Source organism: Xenopus laevis, chromosome 4L (genome assembly GCF_017654675.1).
Source record: "Xenopus laevis strain J_2021 chromosome 4L, Xenopus_laevis_v10.1, whole genome shotgun sequence".
Lineage (NCBI taxonomy): Eukaryota > Metazoa > Chordata > Amphibia > Anura > Pipidae > Xenopus > Xenopus laevis.
The window spans coordinates 107,730,843-107,750,819 of NC_054377.1; the positions used below are offsets into that span (position 1 = coordinate 107,730,843).

Below are 19,977 nucleotides of genomic sequence, written 5' to 3' on the forward strand. Positions count from 1 at the left end.
GTCTGTCCAAAAAATCCTCCAAGCCATTCTTAAAGGCATTAACTGAATCAGCCATCACAACATCACCCGGCAGTGCATTCCACAACCTCACTGTCCTGACTGTGAAGAACCCCCTACGTTGCTTCAAATGAAAGTTCTTTTCTTCTAGTCTGAAGGGGTGGCCTCTGGTACGGTGATCCACTTTATGAGTAAAAAGGTCCCCTGCTATTTGTCTATAATGTCCTCTAATGTACTTGTAAAGTGTAATCATGTCCCCTCGCAAGTGCCTTTTTTCCAGAGAAAACAACCCCAACCTTGAAAGTCTACCCTCATAATTTAAGTCTTCCATCCAATTTAGTTGCACATCTCTGCACTCTCTCCAACCCTCGATCATGCTTTATGACAAATAATCAGATGGCTAGAATTAAAAGACGAAAAAAAAACAACTTGAATAGCACTGATTAAAAGGCTGTTTTCCAATAATATAAAAAGCAGGATATGTATTATGTACGAAAAACATTATTTAACAGCTCAATAAAAAGTTGAAGCAGTTATGAAACACATAGCCATATCTTACATTAAACACATTTTGAGCTGAGAGTTTTTCTGTTCCTATCACATTTTCTCATTAGGGTATACCACCCATTTACCATGTTTGCTTTATTTATTGTTTAGGTATGCATCATACTAAGAAACGTGTATGCATCATACTAAAAAACATGTATGCATCATACTAAGAAAAGTGTATGCATACATACCTGTAATGCTCCAGAACGCACCAATACACATACCTGTAACACAACTTCACTAACAAACCTATAACACAAAGTCACTGCAATAATAACCAACACCCCCACCATCTATTAGTAGATGCCAAATGAGGCCCCTCATTTATCACAGTCATCCAATTTCACATTCTACTAAGGTGTACCCACATATTTCTTAATCATGCTATGAATTAGTAGCTTCTGCACCTCATCTATTATACAAACCCCTGCAAACCATAACCACTTAAAATCACTGATAGCATATCAATTATTTATCAGATAGTCCCTATTGTTTGTAAGCATCCCTAACAAACTTAAGTGAATGTAGTGCATGCATTGTAATCTACAATAGCTTACACACACTCTACACTGTATGTCAGCACTCCCCTTACAGTTAAACTGATACAGCCTGTGGCATTGTTTGTACTGCCAAAGAATATAAACCACTTGTATAACTGTACAGATCTTGATTTTAAACTGCTAGTCAAAAAGGGTTAAAATGTCCTGTGAGAACAATCACTGGGGTCTTACTTTGTGATTATAATAGAAAAGTCAAGTTAATTAGCATGTAATCCTGAAAGACCACTAATGAGGACAAAAAGAAGCTTAAAGTCAGTTAACAGGGGGGAGGGGACAAAGCTGTGGGTGACAAGGGCATTGGCAGTAGAGACATTCTCTTGTGTATGGTGCTTGTATGTAAGTATATCAAAGGGAAGATGATGCTCCACTGGGTGTAATTATGAGGGAGATACAGAATCTAACATGGTCTAAAACATACATAACCCTTTCACCTGCATTGTATTGCTTTTATGACCCCTGTGAAAATGAATGTCAACCCCGTATTATGGTAGGGATATACTTTAACTTAATACTGTGTTCTTTGTGCTATTCACTTGGCTTAAATTGCTGTAAAATAAGTTAAGTTACTGTAAAATAAGTTTGAAGTTGACAAAATCAGTTTTCTACAATTCCTTTTTTGAGCATAAAGATACTGGGGTAAATTTATCAAAGAGTGAAGTTCCGCCACTAGAGTGAAATTCCGCAGCTCTCAATTCATTTCTATGGGATTTTGAAAGGCGTATTTATCAATGGGTGAAGTGAAAGTTCACCCTTTGATCAATACTACTATAAAAATCCCATAGAAATTAATGGAGAGTGGCGGAATTTCAATCTAGTGGCGGAACTTCACTATTAACTTCACTCTTTGATAAATATACCCCAATAACTTTGTTATTCCACTCAGAACTTCAATCCTTTCAGATTTGAAAAAATGGCTGACAAAATTATCCACACCCTATGTATGGCCAAATACACTGCACCACCATCTGATTGCCAGACAATGGCTGTCAAGCTGTTTATATGTTTTAAGAGTAAAAGTATAATTCTAGTACTGTATAAAAGAAGCCGCTGCTTTAAAATGTTGTGTAAAAAACCAGCAATCCTCCAGCAAAAACAATTCCTTTTATCTTTACAGCGGAACATTTTTGCCGCCTACATTTTGTCCCCTTTGACTTGAGTGGGTAACATCATAAATATAACTGCACAAAAAACAAGTAAACATTTTTATTTACTATTTAAAGTTTTCTGGAATAAATTATTTTACCCAGCATGATAAATATTTGGTAGGTGACTGTTTCGAAAGATTAAATGAAATTAAGCTCTGCCTATAGCCATGAAAGAGCTTCTACATTTCTTTTATGACAGCTTGGACATCTTTTTTTGCAAAGTGGTCCAGTTCTCCCAGATTTGAAGGACGTGTTTCAGCAGTGGGATTTTCTTCCAAAAAACATATTAGTAAATTGCCAGTGAATAGTGTAAATTGATACCATTGTACCTCGTGCCTGAAATATTAGCTTGAATCTGTCTAACAGTTCTAACAAAGTTGTATTTGATTATCCATTTCTGCACTGCTGGTTCTGTCTCTTAAAACAATGGAGCAGAAAGAAACAAAAATTGAAGAAAAAAGGGCCAAAAAAATTAGAGAGAATTTTAAGGGTAGAAGAGAGAAGGGGACACAGAAAAAAAGACAAAGGTCAATATGATGGGTGACAGGTAGGTATGGGATGCTTTTTACTGCCCATGCATTTTGACCTGCCCTTATGTTGGGAGGGCAGAAAATCACAGTTTCTTAACCTTATCCTTAAACTTTTGCTATTCCTTTCTTTGATTCTTCTATTTCCAGCCCTAGTTGTCCTACATTTTGTCTACCCCTCTATTTCCTCTGCTGTTCTCCTCTTCTTCTCCAACTTTCCTTTGATCCTCTTCTCCTTAACCTGACATTAACGGAACAGTAACATCAAAAAATGAAAGTGTTTAAAAGTAATACAAACATGTTACCCAGCACTGGTAAAAGGGATGCGTTTGCTTCAGAAACACTACTGTTGTTTATAGCTGCTGTGTAGCAATGGGGGCAGCCATTCAAAGGAGAAAAGGCTCAGGTTACACAGCAGATAAACTCTGTAGAACATAATGATGTTATCTGTTATCCACTATTTAACCTGTGTCTTTTTTCATTTTCCCCCATTGCTACACAGCAGCTTGTTAATATAAGCTATAGTAGTGTTTCTGAAGCAAACACATCAGTTTTACCAGTGCAGGGCAACAGTACAGAATATTTTCATTACTTTAAAACACTTAAATTTTTTGGTGTTACTGTTTCTTTAATACTCTTCCTTTGTCACCCTTGCACTCTACATACCATCTACTTCTCACTGCCATCCGTGCCTTCTCTTCCTTTCTTGCATTTATACTTACACTTCTACCTGCTATCATCTTTTTTATAAGTACAATCCTGTTCTTCCTTCTCCTTACTACATTTGGCTGTGGGTATGGCTGTTCACTGCCAACGACGCCTGTTATTAGTATTTTCTGTTGTTGAAACAGAGCTCTCCATACCCAGTTGCCAGAACTTAAGAGTATTGGTTTTGCTATTCCAAGAGCAGTCACATCCCTGGGCATGTGAAATGAAGCATTACTGGTTACTCTTGACTCTGCACCCTCTGTGATTCCATTCACCACCCCCTTAGGGGCACACCCACAGTATAGAAACAACTGCTGTAAGGATAATTAGGGAAAGGCCAAGTACAGTAACTTTTGATGGTACAACAAATGGAGCAGGGTTTATTTATAGCAACACCTTTAGCCATGGATTAATGCTCATGGGCCAAAAGAAAAGTTAGTGAATGTTTGCAGCTCTAGTGTCTACTCAGAGCTACTGGAATACCAAGAGCTATGTTCATTATTGGAAAGACCAAACTTTAATGCAAGAAAACAGATGACGAAGGAGGATAGAGGATAATGGTAAAAGGCACAAGAGCAAGAAACAATGCTGGAGACAATGCTCCCTGACACATCACAGGGAGTGAATGGGTTGAAATAGTCAAATTATGACCTGCACTAATTTAGTTGCTAATTAGAACAAATTTGTGAATCAAGCAGTTGATAGATTATATGCATGAATGATAAAGAAAAGTGAATTGTCACTCATCCAGAGGCTCCGAGGTATAAAAGCAACAGGCGACCATGGAGACTGAATTATTGGAACATCCGAGTTGTACTGGTGCTTAAAAGAAACATGAATGGTCAGACTTTCTCTAACTTACAACAACATATAGATCAGGTAATCATGATTCAATAATGTGCAATTATTTGCTTATGAAATCTAGCTAGGTGTGTTGTGTACTTTTTTGTCTCAAATTAAAATATTTTATTGTAGCATGAGCACATAAGGCTTATATTACCTCAGTATTAGCTTCCCTAACTATTTCTTTAGAAGTGTTAATAAAAGAACAGTGGTTTTAAAAAAAGAAATAGTGGTTTGAACAGTTTGGCTGGCTAAAGTAGTGGATATGGCTGCCAAACTAAAATTGCAGAATTTAAAAAAAATCAACTCACTCACTGCTTTAATCTTTATTTTCGAGCAAGAAGACAGCACATGTTGTATTGCATCCATGCATTTTTATGTCACTGCAATGGAATCTGTCCTATGTGGAGAAGCCTCACGAATGAAATAACCCCTAAGCTGCAGAAACCACAATGTTGTCATTTCTCAAGAGAAAAAGAGGATTTTAAGGCCTGTATGTTTCTTATATTTTTCCCACACAAGTTCACAGTGATCCTATTGGGATGTTGAATATGATGTGATGATGTGAATGACAATATTCAGCATCTTGCAGACCTTTTTTTTAACTTTCTTGCTACACAATACATATACTGCTTTAACATATATTTGTATACATGTATCCATCCATTAAAGCTAATGCACCACCATGTTTCTGAAAGAAAAACACTAGTAAACTCTTGGGGCAGGGACCTCCTTCTCTCTAACTCTGTATTTATTTAAATTTTATTATTGTACTGACCTGTGTTCATCTTTATTTATATGGCATTACTTGTATACACAGTTCTGTATTTGTATATAGCACAATACAATTCAAACATGGAGGACAAACATTGCAACAAATAATAAAGCAGGGAAGAGACACATGCTCAGATTCGGGGAGATTAGTCGCCCAGCGACAAATCTCCTCTTCTTCAGGGCGACTAATCTCCCCGAACTGCCTATCGCCAGATAGAATGTAAATCGCCAGCGGGATGGCAATCGGTGCATTTCGTTTTTTGAAGTCACCGGAAGTTGCCTCACGAGGAAACTTCGGAAAACAAAGTGATCCGAGTGCCACCCCACTGGCAATTTAGATTCTAGTCAGCGGGAGGCAGTTCGGGATTAGTCGGGGCGACTAAATCTCCCCGAATCTGAGAGTGTGTCTCTGCCTAAGACAGAAGGAAACAGGAAGAAGGAGGTCCCAGCCCCATCCTGTCTGCTAATTGGTTGTTGTGGGCTACTAGACCTGGAGCATACACTCCATTCGTTATAATTGTACACCCTCAGACAGATGGCATAATGGGAAATTTCTTATCTAGCTGAAAAGAATCTTTAATGGACTGGCAAAGTCAGTAGAAGCACATTTTAGACTGAATATGCTGTAGTGAACATTTATTTTAATGGTGAAAAGTGCACCAGTACCAGTGCTATTAGATTTTTCGGAATTCAAGTCAATGGGAGGACGCAGAAAGCAATTTCAGGTGATTTCAGCCAGCTGAGCAGTTTTCATTTGGGCCAGATACTGCAGACTGTAGCAAACTGCATTTTTAAAAGTTTTAATTAATACCAGTGGAGGACAGTGATTCCTCATGTCAGTCGATCTAGCAAATTTCTACAGACAGAACCCTCAAACAGAAACAGCCAAAGCATAAAGCTGTAGTTTCGCACCCAGAAAAGAAAGGAGTACACAAGCAATTTCAAATGGTCGAAGCCCTGTTGAGGTATTTTATTGTATGTAAATATCTGTGAAAGTTTTGTAAAATATTGGCATGAGCTTGTATTTCCATTTTTTTGCATTTCCAAAGAAGGAAAAACATAGCTCTATATAAAAATAAATAGTTTGATATTTCATCCATAAGGGAAGTTTTTTTATTGTTATTTTGATTATTTTGTTCCAAACCTTTGCAGTCTGATTTATTCTTGCAATCTGAAATACTTTAGTAATAGCGGAAATGCTACCGGCTGACAGCGTCTGCAACAGCCAGTAAATCTGAAATATTATGTGCGAATCCTGGAAGGCAGCCATTAGGAAGATTATGGTAAGGGACGCAGCGGGGGCATCCCTGTGGAGAAGGGATTCATAATGGGGGACAAGTGTGACCTCTAACCTCCGCAGGGATCAGCACTATCTACACTAGTAATCAGCATCACATGCTTCCAATATCTTACAGCCTGGAGCCCTTCCTAAGACCAGAGGCAGGTAAGGGCAGCGACATGTTTAATAGGCTCAGTGGGGGGGACTGACACTACTCGAACAATAAAAATCACATGAGCAGTTAAAATATATTTTACATGTTCCTTTTCTGAGTGATAGGATTGATTGCAAGTAGGAAAACTGCTTCATGAGACTGTTTACATTTGTTTTAGTACTGCCACATTTTAATTTTATAATATTTCTGGAAATATTCAAACAAAAAGATAGAAAGCAGTCTTTAGCATATGCATAAACCTTTAACAGTCTGCAGCTGGCTGGCATGGAAAAAGTGCGTTACTGGCTCAGACATCAGTAGCACTCACAAGCCACATATGTTAACACATGGCAAACATTGGGGTGGGGTTTACTGGTAGACTATAAAGGCCTAAGCTGCTGCAGAACTTTTTTATTAGTTCACTATCATCCTACTTCTTAAACAGAAAATGTTATAAGTTGTCAGTAAAATGGTTAAAACTATCCTGATGTAATTCAAGGCTTGGTTAGCATCTTCCCATCATGGAGCATTAAGCAATGCAGTAATATGTAGAAGAACTGGATGTGTAATAGCATATAATCCATCTCATACAAAATAAACTCCATGTTCAGTTCTATATAAGCCAACTCATTTGATAACTAGCCTTAACTATAAACAAACAGAAACAAGTGATCCCCAACCAATAGCTCGTGAGCAACATGTTGCTCTCCAACCCCTTGGATGTTGCTCTCAGGGTCCTCAAAACATGTGCTTATTTTTGAATTTCAAGCTTGAAAGCTAATTTTAATTGCATAAAAACTAAATATAATGGCAAGTAGAGCCTCTTGTAGGCTGCCAGTCCACATAGGGGCTACCAAATAGCCAATCATAGACCTTATTTGGCATCCCAAGGAACTTTTTCATGATTGCGTTGCTCCCCAACTCTTTTTACATTTGAATGTGGCTCACAGGTTAAAAAGGTTGGGGACCCCTGTACTAGGATGAGTTTCTGTTTATTTGCAATTTGTGCATCTGGTATCTAAAGAAATATGGGAACACCCAATGCAACATTGAAAGCCATATCTGTGTTCTCTCATTTGACAAATATCTTTGGAGCTTTAATTCAGGGTATAATACTAGAAAGTGAAATTTGTTTTAATTTATTATTATTTGTGTTTTTTTTAAGTTATTTACCTTTTTATTCAGCAGCTCTCCAGTTTGCAATTTTAGCAATCTGGTTGCTAGGGCCAAAATTACCCTAACAACCATGCATTGATTTAAATAAGAGACTGGGATTTGAATAGGAGAGTGCCTGGATAAAAAGACAAGTAATAAAAAGTTGCAATAACAATACATTTGTAGCCTTACAGAGCATTTGTTTTTAGATGGTGACCCCCCCCCATTGAAAGCTGGAAAGAGTGAGAAAAAAGGCAAATAACTCTACTATAAAATATAAATAATAAAGATCAATTGAAAGTTGCCAGGAATTGGACATGCTATAACATACTAAAAGTTAACTTAAAGTAACAATTCAGTGTAAAAATAAAAACTGTCTAAATAGATAGGCTGTGCAAAATAAAAAATGTTTCTAATATAGTTAGTTAGGCAAAAATGTAATGTATAAAGGCTGGAGTGACTGGATGTCTAATATAACAGCCAGAACACTACTTTCTGCATTTCAGCTGTATAACTCTGAGTTAGTCAGCGACTTGAAGGGCCACTGACTGGTTAACCTGGTAACTTGAGGGGGGACACATCGGACATAACTGTTCAGTGAGTTTGCAATTGATCCTCAGCATTCAGCTCAGATTCAAAAGCAACAGTTATGGCCCAAGTGCCCCCCCTCAAGTTACCAGGGTAACCAGTCAGTGGAAACCAAGAGAGCTGCAAAGCAGGAAGTAGTGTTCTGTTCTGTTAGACATCCAGTCACTCCAGCCTTTATATATTACATTTTTGGCTAACTATATTAGAAACATTTTTTATTTTGCACAGCCTATCTATTTACCCAGTTTTTATTTTTACTCTGAACAATTCCTTTAAAGATGAACCACCCCTTTAAGGTGTTCAATTTTAACCACGATTGGTAAATGCTTTTATTGTTATCCAGTTCAGTAGTAATCCCATATTACATTTTCCAGGAAAAGGAGTAAAATATGTTTTCATTTTCAGTTACTTAAAGTTTATAAGCACCAGAATCAATCTTTGTTTAATGGACATTACTGTGTTAATGAGGAAAGCATTAATTTGTACACTAGTGATGGTGTAAAATATAGTAAAACAAGGGGTAAAATGTGGTTACAAGTGTCTATTGGTATGCATTATAATTGGTAGGAATGAAAATAAGGTGTAAAATGCAGTAAAGTGAAACTGACTGTATTATACACTTTATAATGTTTTTTGTTTGGCATATCAAAAGCGGATGCAGTAAATATCCTGGCTGCAATCTGTTTTTAACAAGAACTTACCACGTCACTTGGAAGTGAGCAGAGATCGTTGAAAGGTGTTTCTAGTGAGTTGTTATCTACATTTAGAATGACAACATCATCCAGTGTGCGGCTTTTCACCCTCTGACAGGATAAAAAAAACCCAGAAAGTTAGTATATTATTAAAGAAATCTTTAATCTTTTTTATAAGTGAAGCTTTATAACTCTGAGCAATATTTGTTTCACAAATAAAACAGTGTTCGATCACCCTGAAGAAATATTGTTTAGAAAGAATAGCCAACCTAAGTTGATCTTGCCTCTTGCTGTGCTGCAGATGCAAAATCTCTAAAAGGCCATTATTATAGATTTCCCACACATATGAATAAATGGTTTTAGGTTATACAGGTGTGGGATCAGTTATCTGGAAACCCATCATCCAGAAAGATCTGAATTATCAGAAGGTCATCTCCCATAGCTTCCATTTTAATCAAATAATTCTAATTGATAAATTATTTCCTTTTTTGCTGTAATAATAAAACTGTACCTTGTACTTCATCCTAACGAAAATATAATTAATCATTATTGGAGGCAAAACAAGCCTATTGAGTTTAATAAATATTTAATTTTTTTTAAGGAGATTTAAGGTATAGCAATCCAAATTATGGAAAGACCCTTACCTAGAAAACCCCGGGTCCTGAACATTCTTGAAAAGGGGTCCCACCACACGGTCTGTCTGCCAGCCTGACCACTATTGGCTCATGTATGTGTTTAAAACAGTATACATATATCTGCTTTGACCATCAGGGAAAATCTACTGGCAGTAGTCCACACTGGGGCTAGGATGTAGTCCATAACTAATGGGGTTTTAAGGATCCCCATGTGATGATTTGATTGTTGATTTAAGTGTAGAAAAATCAGATTGCCCACCAGTTGGCAGAAAACATTTAACACATTGTAACTAGCAGCATGGAATAAATGCACAGATGTTTAGAGGCTAAACATGTAACTGAATCAGAAAATATTTTTTGCTTTTTTTTAATGCAACAAAAGCTGAACAAGAATCATAAAGGAAATAAATAATATAGACACTATACTATCCTCATCTGTATTCGTTTTTTAATTCTACTAATGCTATAAATGGAGAAAATATAGCTATACATATAAAAATACTGTACATGCCTACACATATAAAAATTACACCATCATAAAGAGATAGAAAAACCACAAGCATGAAGTGGTATAAAACACATTTTCTTCATCAAGAGGCTTTAGCAAAAAAAAAAAAACGTTTTGTGCTATTTTAATTTAGAATGAATTTCATAAAATACAGCAATTATTACGACTACATTTATGAAATATAATTTGTGGATTGATTTGAAATAAAATGGAATTAAACAAAAAGGTTGGTTAATCCAAGTGGATTTGCCTTTTGTAGCTGGGTCACATGTTGTGCGAGGCAAACTAAAGTGCAACAAAACCAGCAACGCCTATCAATCTGTAAGATCCATTTTCCACTCTCCAGCAACATTTCAAGACAAATGGCATATGCGTTTGAAGAATTTCTTTCTTTTTTTTTTTTTTGCAGCATACAAGTGATTTCTCTGCCTTACATACAATAATGGCACAGTCAGTTTAGTGAAGTTAGACAACAATCAGTTATTCATCTGTTAGGGAACTGCAATGCCTGTCATCCTGTGCATTCAGATGAATGCCAGTTTTTGTATCTTACAGCACAGATATTCTAATAAGACAATACTCAGAAGCCACAAGTTTGTTATTAGTAGCAACTCCTAAAATAGCAAGTTTCGAAATATTTAAAGTACAGGTATGGGACCTGTTATTCAGAATGCTTGGGAACTGGGGTTTTCCGGATAATGGATCTTTCCATAATTTGGATCTTCATACCTTAAGTCCACTAGAAAATCATGTAAACATTAAATAAATCCAATAGGCTGGGTTTGCCTCCAATAAGGATTAATTATATCTTAGTTTGGGCCAAGTACAAGGTACACAGAAAAATTATATCATTTTTAAAAATTGGGTTATTTTGATAAAATGGAGTCTATGGATCCTATACCTGTAATAAAACAATTCAATATGTTTCGGTAATCAGTGTCAAGCAAACCTAAGGGGCACGTTAACCTTAATTACAGATTGAGTTTTTTCATGATTCGAGACAAAACACAAAGAAAAAAACACAAGCACAAAAATTAAGAATATTTTTGAAAGCTCAGACAATTTATTGAATAAATAAATGCCAAATATTTGAATAAAGAATGACTACAGGTACAAGCTGCAAAGGTTCTGTATAAGTAAATGGGAATTGACCCTGAACAGTTCAAGAAACTTTATTGTATTTATTTTCCCCAGTTTATTACAACAGTTAAGACTTTCAGCCTCACTAAAAATAAATGAAGCAATGTGATTTCTGTTTGCGAATGATTTCATTCCCATTACAAAACGCGCCAGGGACCATTGTGTACCATCGAGCCACCGCTATAATTCACTAATGTGAATGTGTTGTACTATACTGTCAGTTTTTCAGTGTGAGAGTCTTCCATAACATCTTTGCTGTTAGTTTTCCATGTAACATTCCCTTAAACTTGATTGAATATCTCAGTATGTTTAGCATAACACCTTTACTAGGAAAGGCTCTTGATAAAGAAATATGCTTTTCTACTTGTAATTCACCAAAACATAACTTACCTCCATGAGACTTAGGTGAACTCCAATAAGATAAGGCATGGGTGCACTAGAAGAGGAGAACAAATCAAGAATTAACAGCATATGTCAAATATAAGCATCCGGTTTTCTACTTCAATCAACTGTGATCAATTTCACCAACATTCAGCTATGAGAATCCCCTATAATTTACTTGAAGGAGGAAAATCTGGTCAGGCAGTGGTGCTTTTTTTGCTCAGTCTGTATCACCAAAGCTCATAGAATCTGGTCTTTTGACTATCGAACGTTTTTTTTCTGCTACTTTATAAATCTCTAAGAGGGCTCTTAACAGCCCCCAAAATAAGATACCTCTCTCCCTAAATGAAATATGTTCCAAGATAGAAGCTGAAACCTGTAGTTGAAATCAGTAACTTCCTTATCTAGCATGAAGATCTGCACCCTTTATTATACTAAGTGTTCCATCTAGTTTGAACAGGAAGTTTGTCATTGAGCTTTCATTGTGGCATTGGCCTAGCTTGCCCTATTGCACATGGCTCTTGTGTGCCATGGGTGTTTTTGGGATTACACAGTTAAACTACACAAAGCCAATTTCATTAACCAAAGACAGGCAGTTTTTTGTCTGAATGCAGCAAGGACAGTATCTTATTTTCTGAATGTCACTGGAATGTCACAGATTTAATTAGAAGGATAATAAGTCACGAAAAAGGAGCAGATTTAAACTCCCTGGGTTGCTGATTTTCACCAAATTAATTCATGTTAAGGAGATATAAGACAGTCCTATGCAAAACTGCAGCTCTGTCAGTCTTTCAGAACAATTTATCTGTTTCCAACACTAATTAACACATCAGCAGCCTAATTTCATTTCTGTGATGAACAGAGATGCCACCCAGAAGCCACAGGCCACCCTGCATTAAAAATGTCCCTTCTTTGTGATGGTGCTATATACACCAGATCACTTCTGTTAGAGATGCCAGATAATTTTGAGTTAAGTGAAAAAGTGAAAGGAACCGAATACACCATGTTATGCCTAAAGGGTGGGTAGTCTCATCAGCAAACATCTAGAAACAAATTATCCAAAGGCACACAGAATTGATGCAAGCAAGGAACACCTTCACGTTTAACGAGGAAGTGCAGTGCACTTCCGCATTAAACGTGCAATGTGTTCCTTGCTTGCATCAGTTCTGTGTGCCTTTGGATGATTTGTTTCTAGATATTGGATTTGAGGTTGCCGGACCTCTACCATTGTGCACCAGACAGCACTGAATTAATTTGGGATACGGGTATGCGACAGCCAGGTTTATATTGCATAGTCTCATCAGCAGTCATTGAATCCATTCAGGGATATTTTGAAGTCCAGTTTTAAAATAAGTCTCTTCAGAAGTTCTGTTTTAGTGTACATGCACTGTCTCAGAGACAGAAATGTATGTAATGCAGTACAAAAACAGCCTCTGCTTTGCTGGTACATTCACAAGTAAATGGATGCATGTAGCAGAGAAGGAGCAACGCACTTGGTAAGACTGTTGTATAATGTTATATTCTGATTCAGTTAAAGGGGTGTTCACCGTTAACTCTTATTAAGTTATAGAACGGTCAATTTTAAGAAAATTTTCGATTGGTCTTCATAATTAATTTTTTATAGTTTTTAAATTATTTGTCTTCTTCTGACTCTTCCCAGCTTTCAAATTGGGGTCACTGACCCATTTTAAAAACAAATGCTCTGTAAGGCTATAAATGCACTGCTACTTTTTATTGCTCATCTTTCTATTCAGGCCCTCTCTTATTCATATTGCAGACTCTTATTCAAATGAATGCATGGTTGCTAGGGTAATTTGGACCACAGCAACTAGATTATTGAAATTGCAAACTGGAGAGTGCCTGAATAAAAAGCTAAATAACTCAAAAAGCACAAATAATAAAAAATTCATTGCAATTGAATATCGTTCTCTACATCATACTAAAAGTTAACTCAAAGGTGAACAACCCCTTTAAGCTTGGATTTCATTCTCAGGTAAATTTATTGGGACCATGGCTGGTTTCAAAGCTTATCCTGTAAGCTCTACAGTGACCTGCTATGGCAGAACTAGAATAAAAATACTAATATAATTGAACCTGATTTTAATTAAAAAAAAAAACCTGATACCAAAGATTACCTAATTCCACAGACCAGCTCCCCAACCCTATCCTAGGCTGTTCCATTGTGAAGTGATGAATTCTGGGACGTGAAGCCCCTCTGCTTTCCAAAAAAAAAAAAAAAATGGAACACCTCCCACTATGGACTTCAAGTCCTAGAATCCATCACATCATAGCACAACTAGGTGAGGGAGGGGTTGCATTATACTGTGACATGTATGGTATAAGGAATGTTAGGAAATAGTTCATCTGTGAAACATGGTTTTCTTTCAATCTGTGGAATTTTATACATTTTCCCTTTTGACAGCCTATTTAGCTCTGGAACTGTTCAGGTACTGCCACGTTACACGCAGACACTAAATTGCACATTTATTTTTTTATAAAAATGCAGTTGAAATCAACATTGATCGGTAAATATTTACATGTAAATCATCCAAAAAAAAACAAAAAAAACCTTTGTCCACTTTCTTGATACGTAGTGGTCAAATTACTCTCTACCAACAAGCCTAAATGATGTATAAATGAACATAGATCATAGTCTCTGTTTTCTTTTAGCTATAGGTCAGTGAGCAAGGGTAAGAGAGTTTAAAAAGCACTCACCAGCAGTAGTCAAGGAGGTGTGGGGGGAGCACCGGGATGTATATGTGTTGCCAGTACATTGGATACAGAAGAGATGCTGAGGCATGGACACAGGCTGTAAGCTGTATGACAAGAACACAACAGACATATTAGATATAATCTGTTAATATCACTGCTGAAGATATTTATACTCAGTAACTGTTGTTTGTTAATTTACTGTAAGCCCCCTGCTTGTTATAAACTAATAGAAGGTGCTGTGTAGCTTACTGGCGCTATATAAATAAATTATATGATGTGCAGTGTGTAGAAAAGTTTGTATGTGTTCATTCATCATCTACAAAAAAACAATTCACTGGCATCAAATGTACCATTTAATTTGAGAAATGCTATCATTCTAGCCATTGTATTCTACACAGCTTAGGTTTTATCTGCTTTATCTGCTTTGTAAACATTTGCCCAGTAGTAAAATCTCAAATTGAATGGATTCACAGCAGTTTATTTATATAGATATATAATGCAAGGTATAAGTACATACAAATTCTATTATTATTTGTCAGTACCTCAGTACATAAGAAGGTATATAGAACCAAATGTAAACCAATTTATATATATTATCAATATAATATAATAAATAAGAGAGTATCAGTTATGGTGTTTTTCCATCAGCATCAATACATGTGTATGGTGTCTAAAGCTACTGCTAACATTTGATTTGTACAGTAAGGCAGTCCATGAACTCAATCAATATCCATACCTCAGAGATAGGGAGTGTTTATAAATCTAATACTGTCATAGTCATTCTAGACACAACTGTTGGGAAATAATACATTATATTTAAATACATATTTAAAACATGCCCGTTCTTACAGGCAGATTTGTTCTCAGGTACTTCGTCAGTCGAAAGACAATTTTGCCTCTTAATTTTCCACAGATTTTTAATTGTATTGAGAGTCTAGCTTTGCTTTAGCGCAGTGAAGTATGGTGGCGATGGCATCATGCTTTGTGACTGCTTTTTATCAGCAGGGACTGGATACCTTGATAAAACATAGGAAAAGATGGAAGGAGCAAAATCCAAGGACATTAAAAAAACTGGGCAAACGTTTCATCACCCATTGCACCCAATGACTCTAGACTCTAGACTCTAAAAAAACATGAGTAAAAAAGGTGACTATTTTACAAAGGACCAGTTAAATCCCTGAACTTAGTTCTAGTTGATTTTATTTGAAAACAGCAATGCACAAGTGTCATCTGATTCATTTAAATAATCTGGAGCATATCTGCCTGGAAGAATGGATTTAAATCCTTCCCAAAGAGCATGCAAAGCTTATATGTACCACAAAGCAATTACTGCTGCAAAATTTTAAATTTTCCCAGAATTTACGACATTTTTAACGGTCCTATACAGGCAAGTGGTGTCTTATTTTCCTTTTCTACGTTTTCCCAGAATTGCGATGTTTCCCTTGGGAAACATAAAATCAGGATTCTACTGTATTACCATTTTATTACATTTCGAAAGATTTATTCTCTTACATAAAAAACAATGTAACATAGAATTTTTTTAAAGCACCAATACCTGTATATCACAGTGAACCAAATTTCAGGGTAATGTAATAGATTAGAAGATTGACCTTTACAAGGCAGTGTACATATATATATATATATATATATAGCTCATACTTTAAAATGCATTCCAGAGGATAATCCAGATGTTGCACAGTGGATACATATGTACTTCATAGCAATACCCAGTATAGAGATGTTAACCATGTATACCATATAGTGGTTTGTGAATTTCAGTGTCTACAGAACAGGGATAATTGGGCCTTTGATAGGAGTTCATTTAACCCCACTAAATATGGCTAGGACTATGGCCTAAGAGCTCCCAAGAGAGCTCGTTAGGGCTGATTGCCAAAACGAGGAAGAACCAGAAGACTGCAGGAGCATCTGGAAGAGGTCGTGATAGCAGGAGGTGAGCTTATCCTGCAGAACATTTTCTCCTGGGATAAGGCTGCTCTCTGTCACACACTGTTACCACTGCCTGCCCAGCTGTCTTGTGATGACAGTGCTACATCAGTCAATGCTTAACCCTCTCTTAAATACATGTCTTTAACTCATTGTTGATTTTAAAAAAAAAACACACGCTTTCATCTATCTCTGCTCTTAATGTCTTAACACCACGTATTAAATAAGACTTGTAAATAAGGCTTACCTGGCTTCCTTTTTTTTCTATACCAAGAGTAAACAGCAGGAGGTTGAAAGATTCTATTAAGGACTAGTACAAATTTAGGAATTATATGGGGCTGCATTTGGAATAAGTAATTACATGGACATTTAAAAATTACATTCACTGACATCTACAGATGTAAGATGGGAGAGTGTAATTAGGTGCTTTTCTACAAGATCTATCTAGCTAAATTGTGTCATGCTGCAGCTTTGGTGTGATAGTGACAATGGATGAGATTTAAAGGAGCTGTTACAAGCTCTGCATGGCTCAAACAGATCTGTGAGTAAAACAACAGACCTATCTGGTTAGTAAATGTACAATCAAATGAAAAGAGCTACTTGCTTTTCACTCATATAAATGCAGACTATTTGGAACAGTAACAGCAATGTCTGCTTAGGAAAAATATAAAAAAACAATGTGCAATGTTAAAGGGATTCTGTCATGATTTTTATGGTGTAATTTTATTTCTAAATTACAATATTTACAGTGCAAATAATTCACTCTACAATATAAAATTTAATTCCTGAACCAGCAAGTGTATTTTTTTTATTTATAATATTAGGGGCACATTTATCAAGGGTCGAATTTCGAGGGTTAATAAACCCTCTAATTCGACCCTCGAAGTTAAATCCTTCGAATTCGAATATAGAATTCGAAGGATGTAGCTCAAATGCTTCGATCGAACGATCAAAGTAAAAATAGTTCGATAAAATCATTCGAATCGAACAATTTTCAGCGAACGATCGGAGGATTTTTATTCGATCAAAAAAATGTTAGAAAAGTGCTTGGGAAGATCCCCATAGGCTAACATTGAACCTCGGTAGGTTTAAAGTGGCGAAGTATGTAGTCTAAGTATTTTTTTAAAGAGACAGTACTTCGACTATTGAATGGTCGAATAGACGAATGTTTTTTACTTTGATTCGTTAGAATTTGACCCATTCGATGGTCGAAGTACCCAAAAAAATACTTCGGAATTCGAATTTTTTTCTATTCGAATCCATCACTCTGCCCCTTAGTGTGTAGGCAACCATCTCAGGTAATTTAGTTTAGCCTGGTCATGTGCTTTCAGAAAGAGACAGAAGTTTAGGATGGAACTGCTTTCTGGCAGGCTGTTGTTTCTCCTACTCAATAAGACTGAATGTGTCACAGTGGGACCTAGATTTTATTATTGAGTGCTGTTTTCATATCTATCAGGGATCTTGTGTTAGTGAGCTGTTATCTTGTATTAGTGAGCGGTTATCTGGTTACCTTCCCATTGTTCTGCTTATAGGCTGCTGGGGGGGGATATCATTCCAACTTGCAGTACAGCAGTAAAGAGTGACTGAAGTTTATCAGAGCATGCGTGGGGCAGCTGGGAAACAGTTTCTCAATTGACCGCATCTTCCTCTGACTAAAAAAAACAGCAGGCCTGTGATGCTCTATGAATGAGATTCCCACTATCTTTGCAATGAAACAGATGTCATATAATCTAAATCTAATCTAAAAGCCATTCCTTATATCACATTAGCATGCCACATTTCTTAATGCTAAAAGATAATTTTCAGAAAAATAACTTAGATATAACGTTCTGCCATAGTGATGTATATACATTTTTAAAATCATATGTCTATGGCAGACATAGTAGTGACACACACAAAAAGGCTTTTTAGTCACTGATTTTTTCCACCTATTTAAAGCAGTGGTCCTGTTCTCTTGCATATAATAAGCCTCAGAGTTTAGCCTTTTAGATTAACACTTGACCAAAATGCCAGTACAGAAATATGGATATATAAAAAAAACATGCAGCTGTTAGGGGCTATCTTTGGCACCATGGGATGTTATGGGAGGCATTGTGGGATGCTATGTCCAGAAAAAGACCCAAATGTCACTTAAAACAAGAGCCAGTCCACACTGGGTAATATCGCCAATATTGGAAATTTAGGCCCGCATTTAGGCGTGGGGCCAATATGAAATCTAGAGTGTAAAATGCCAGAAATCTCACCATGTGCTATCAATGCAGATTTTCCCTCAGAATACCAACATAAATAGCAGACCACATAGGTGTGAATGTATCATTTCTGATGATTAATCGAAATTTAAGCTCATATTTTTTTTCTCGATTTGTGAAAAAAAAAACATGGTGAAAAAATGTAAGAATATTTTTTAAACCTAATGAAAAAAGTTTGCATGAAAAAACTCGACGGGTAAAAGCTTCTGAGTTTCTATAGATGTCCGTGGGAATTGCCTCCAGCGACTATTTTTTTCCAAGTTATGAGATTTTCAGCCTCATTGAAAATAAATGGACAATAAGATTTTCGTTTGTGTGCGACTTTTCTTCTGCGTCAAAATGCGACTTCAACTAATCTAAGTTTTTGCAATTTTGGAAAACAACGTGTTTTATTGTGGTTTATTCTCACACTATATATACATTCGTATAAGCATAAAAACTAAACCAAACATGTTAGGTTACATGAGCCACATGAGTTCTGTCTTTTGCTTCCACACTTCTTCCTGTTAGAGCTGCAGTATTTCTGGTCAGGTGATCTCTGAGACAGCACACAGACCATCACAAAATGGTGGTTCAAGGCATGAGATCTAAAAGGGCAATATTTACTAAAATATATATTCCAGTTTGATAAGATTCTTTAATATGCAGTTGCTCAATTATTCATTTTCCCTTAAAGGAATGACAATATAATGTACTGTTGCTCTGCATTGCTAAAACGGCTCTGTTTGCTGTTACTGTTGATGTTACTGTTCCTTTAACGCACAGAATGGGAACCTTTTGTGCACAAATCTATACGTAAAAGAAGCCTGCCCTTGTAGGAGCTTTAAAAAGAATCTATTTTAAATCAACTTTTCCTCTGTAATTTTGATATTAATTGTTGATAGGGCTTTTACAGTTAAGCCACTGTGTGCCTGATTCAAAATCAACAGGAAATGACTGCCTCTTTGCATGGTACTACAGGGACTCTTTCAGAACATGGAAACCAAAATGCCCACTATTCTTCTATAGTATATTGTTTTACTGAAAATGTATTAATTATTAGCGGTTTATGTTGATGGAAAAACAATTGTATGTTACTTTCCTATGTTTCTGTGAGTTTGAATAAAGTTTATAAATGGACAAAGGGCTCCATGCCTGTACAACAGACTTCTACATGTGGAATGGAATGAACTCAACTAATGTAACTCAACACGGGGGTGGAACAAATGTACCAACCTGCACTCAATATGTTTCCAATGTTATTATTTTTTCTAAAAACAACAGATTAGGTAGGTTTAATACATATTTGACTAAGGAAACAAACCTCATAGTGGTTAAAGGTTATCATATGTAAATATGGCAGTTTCCACGAGTAACTAACAAATCAAGTCCTTACTTATTATTGGATGTTAAGAAATATGCATAACAAGATGGCTTTACAGGAACATCTGAGGTTTA

General features: G+C 36.2%; 1 protein-coding gene across 4 annotated transcripts in view; it reads right to left on the reverse strand.

The window, feature by feature from the left end:
• Positions 1-19,977, reverse strand: part of dennd1b.L (DENN/MADD domain containing 1B L homeolog) — a 111,542-nt gene that overhangs the window by 24,966 nt on the left and 66,599 nt on the right. For all 4 annotated transcript variants that reach the window (XM_018258657.2, XM_041590590.1, XM_018258659.2 and 1 more), the window contains 3 exons: positions 14,351-14,451; positions 11,645-11,690; positions 8,981-9,082 (listed from right to left, as the gene is read on the reverse strand). In XM_018258657.2, the coding sequence (XP_018114146.1) occupies positions 8,981-9,082; positions 11,645-11,690; positions 14,351-14,451 (249 nt within the window). The remainder of the gene's footprint in view (positions 1-8,980; positions 9,083-11,644; positions 11,691-14,350; positions 14,452-19,977) is intronic.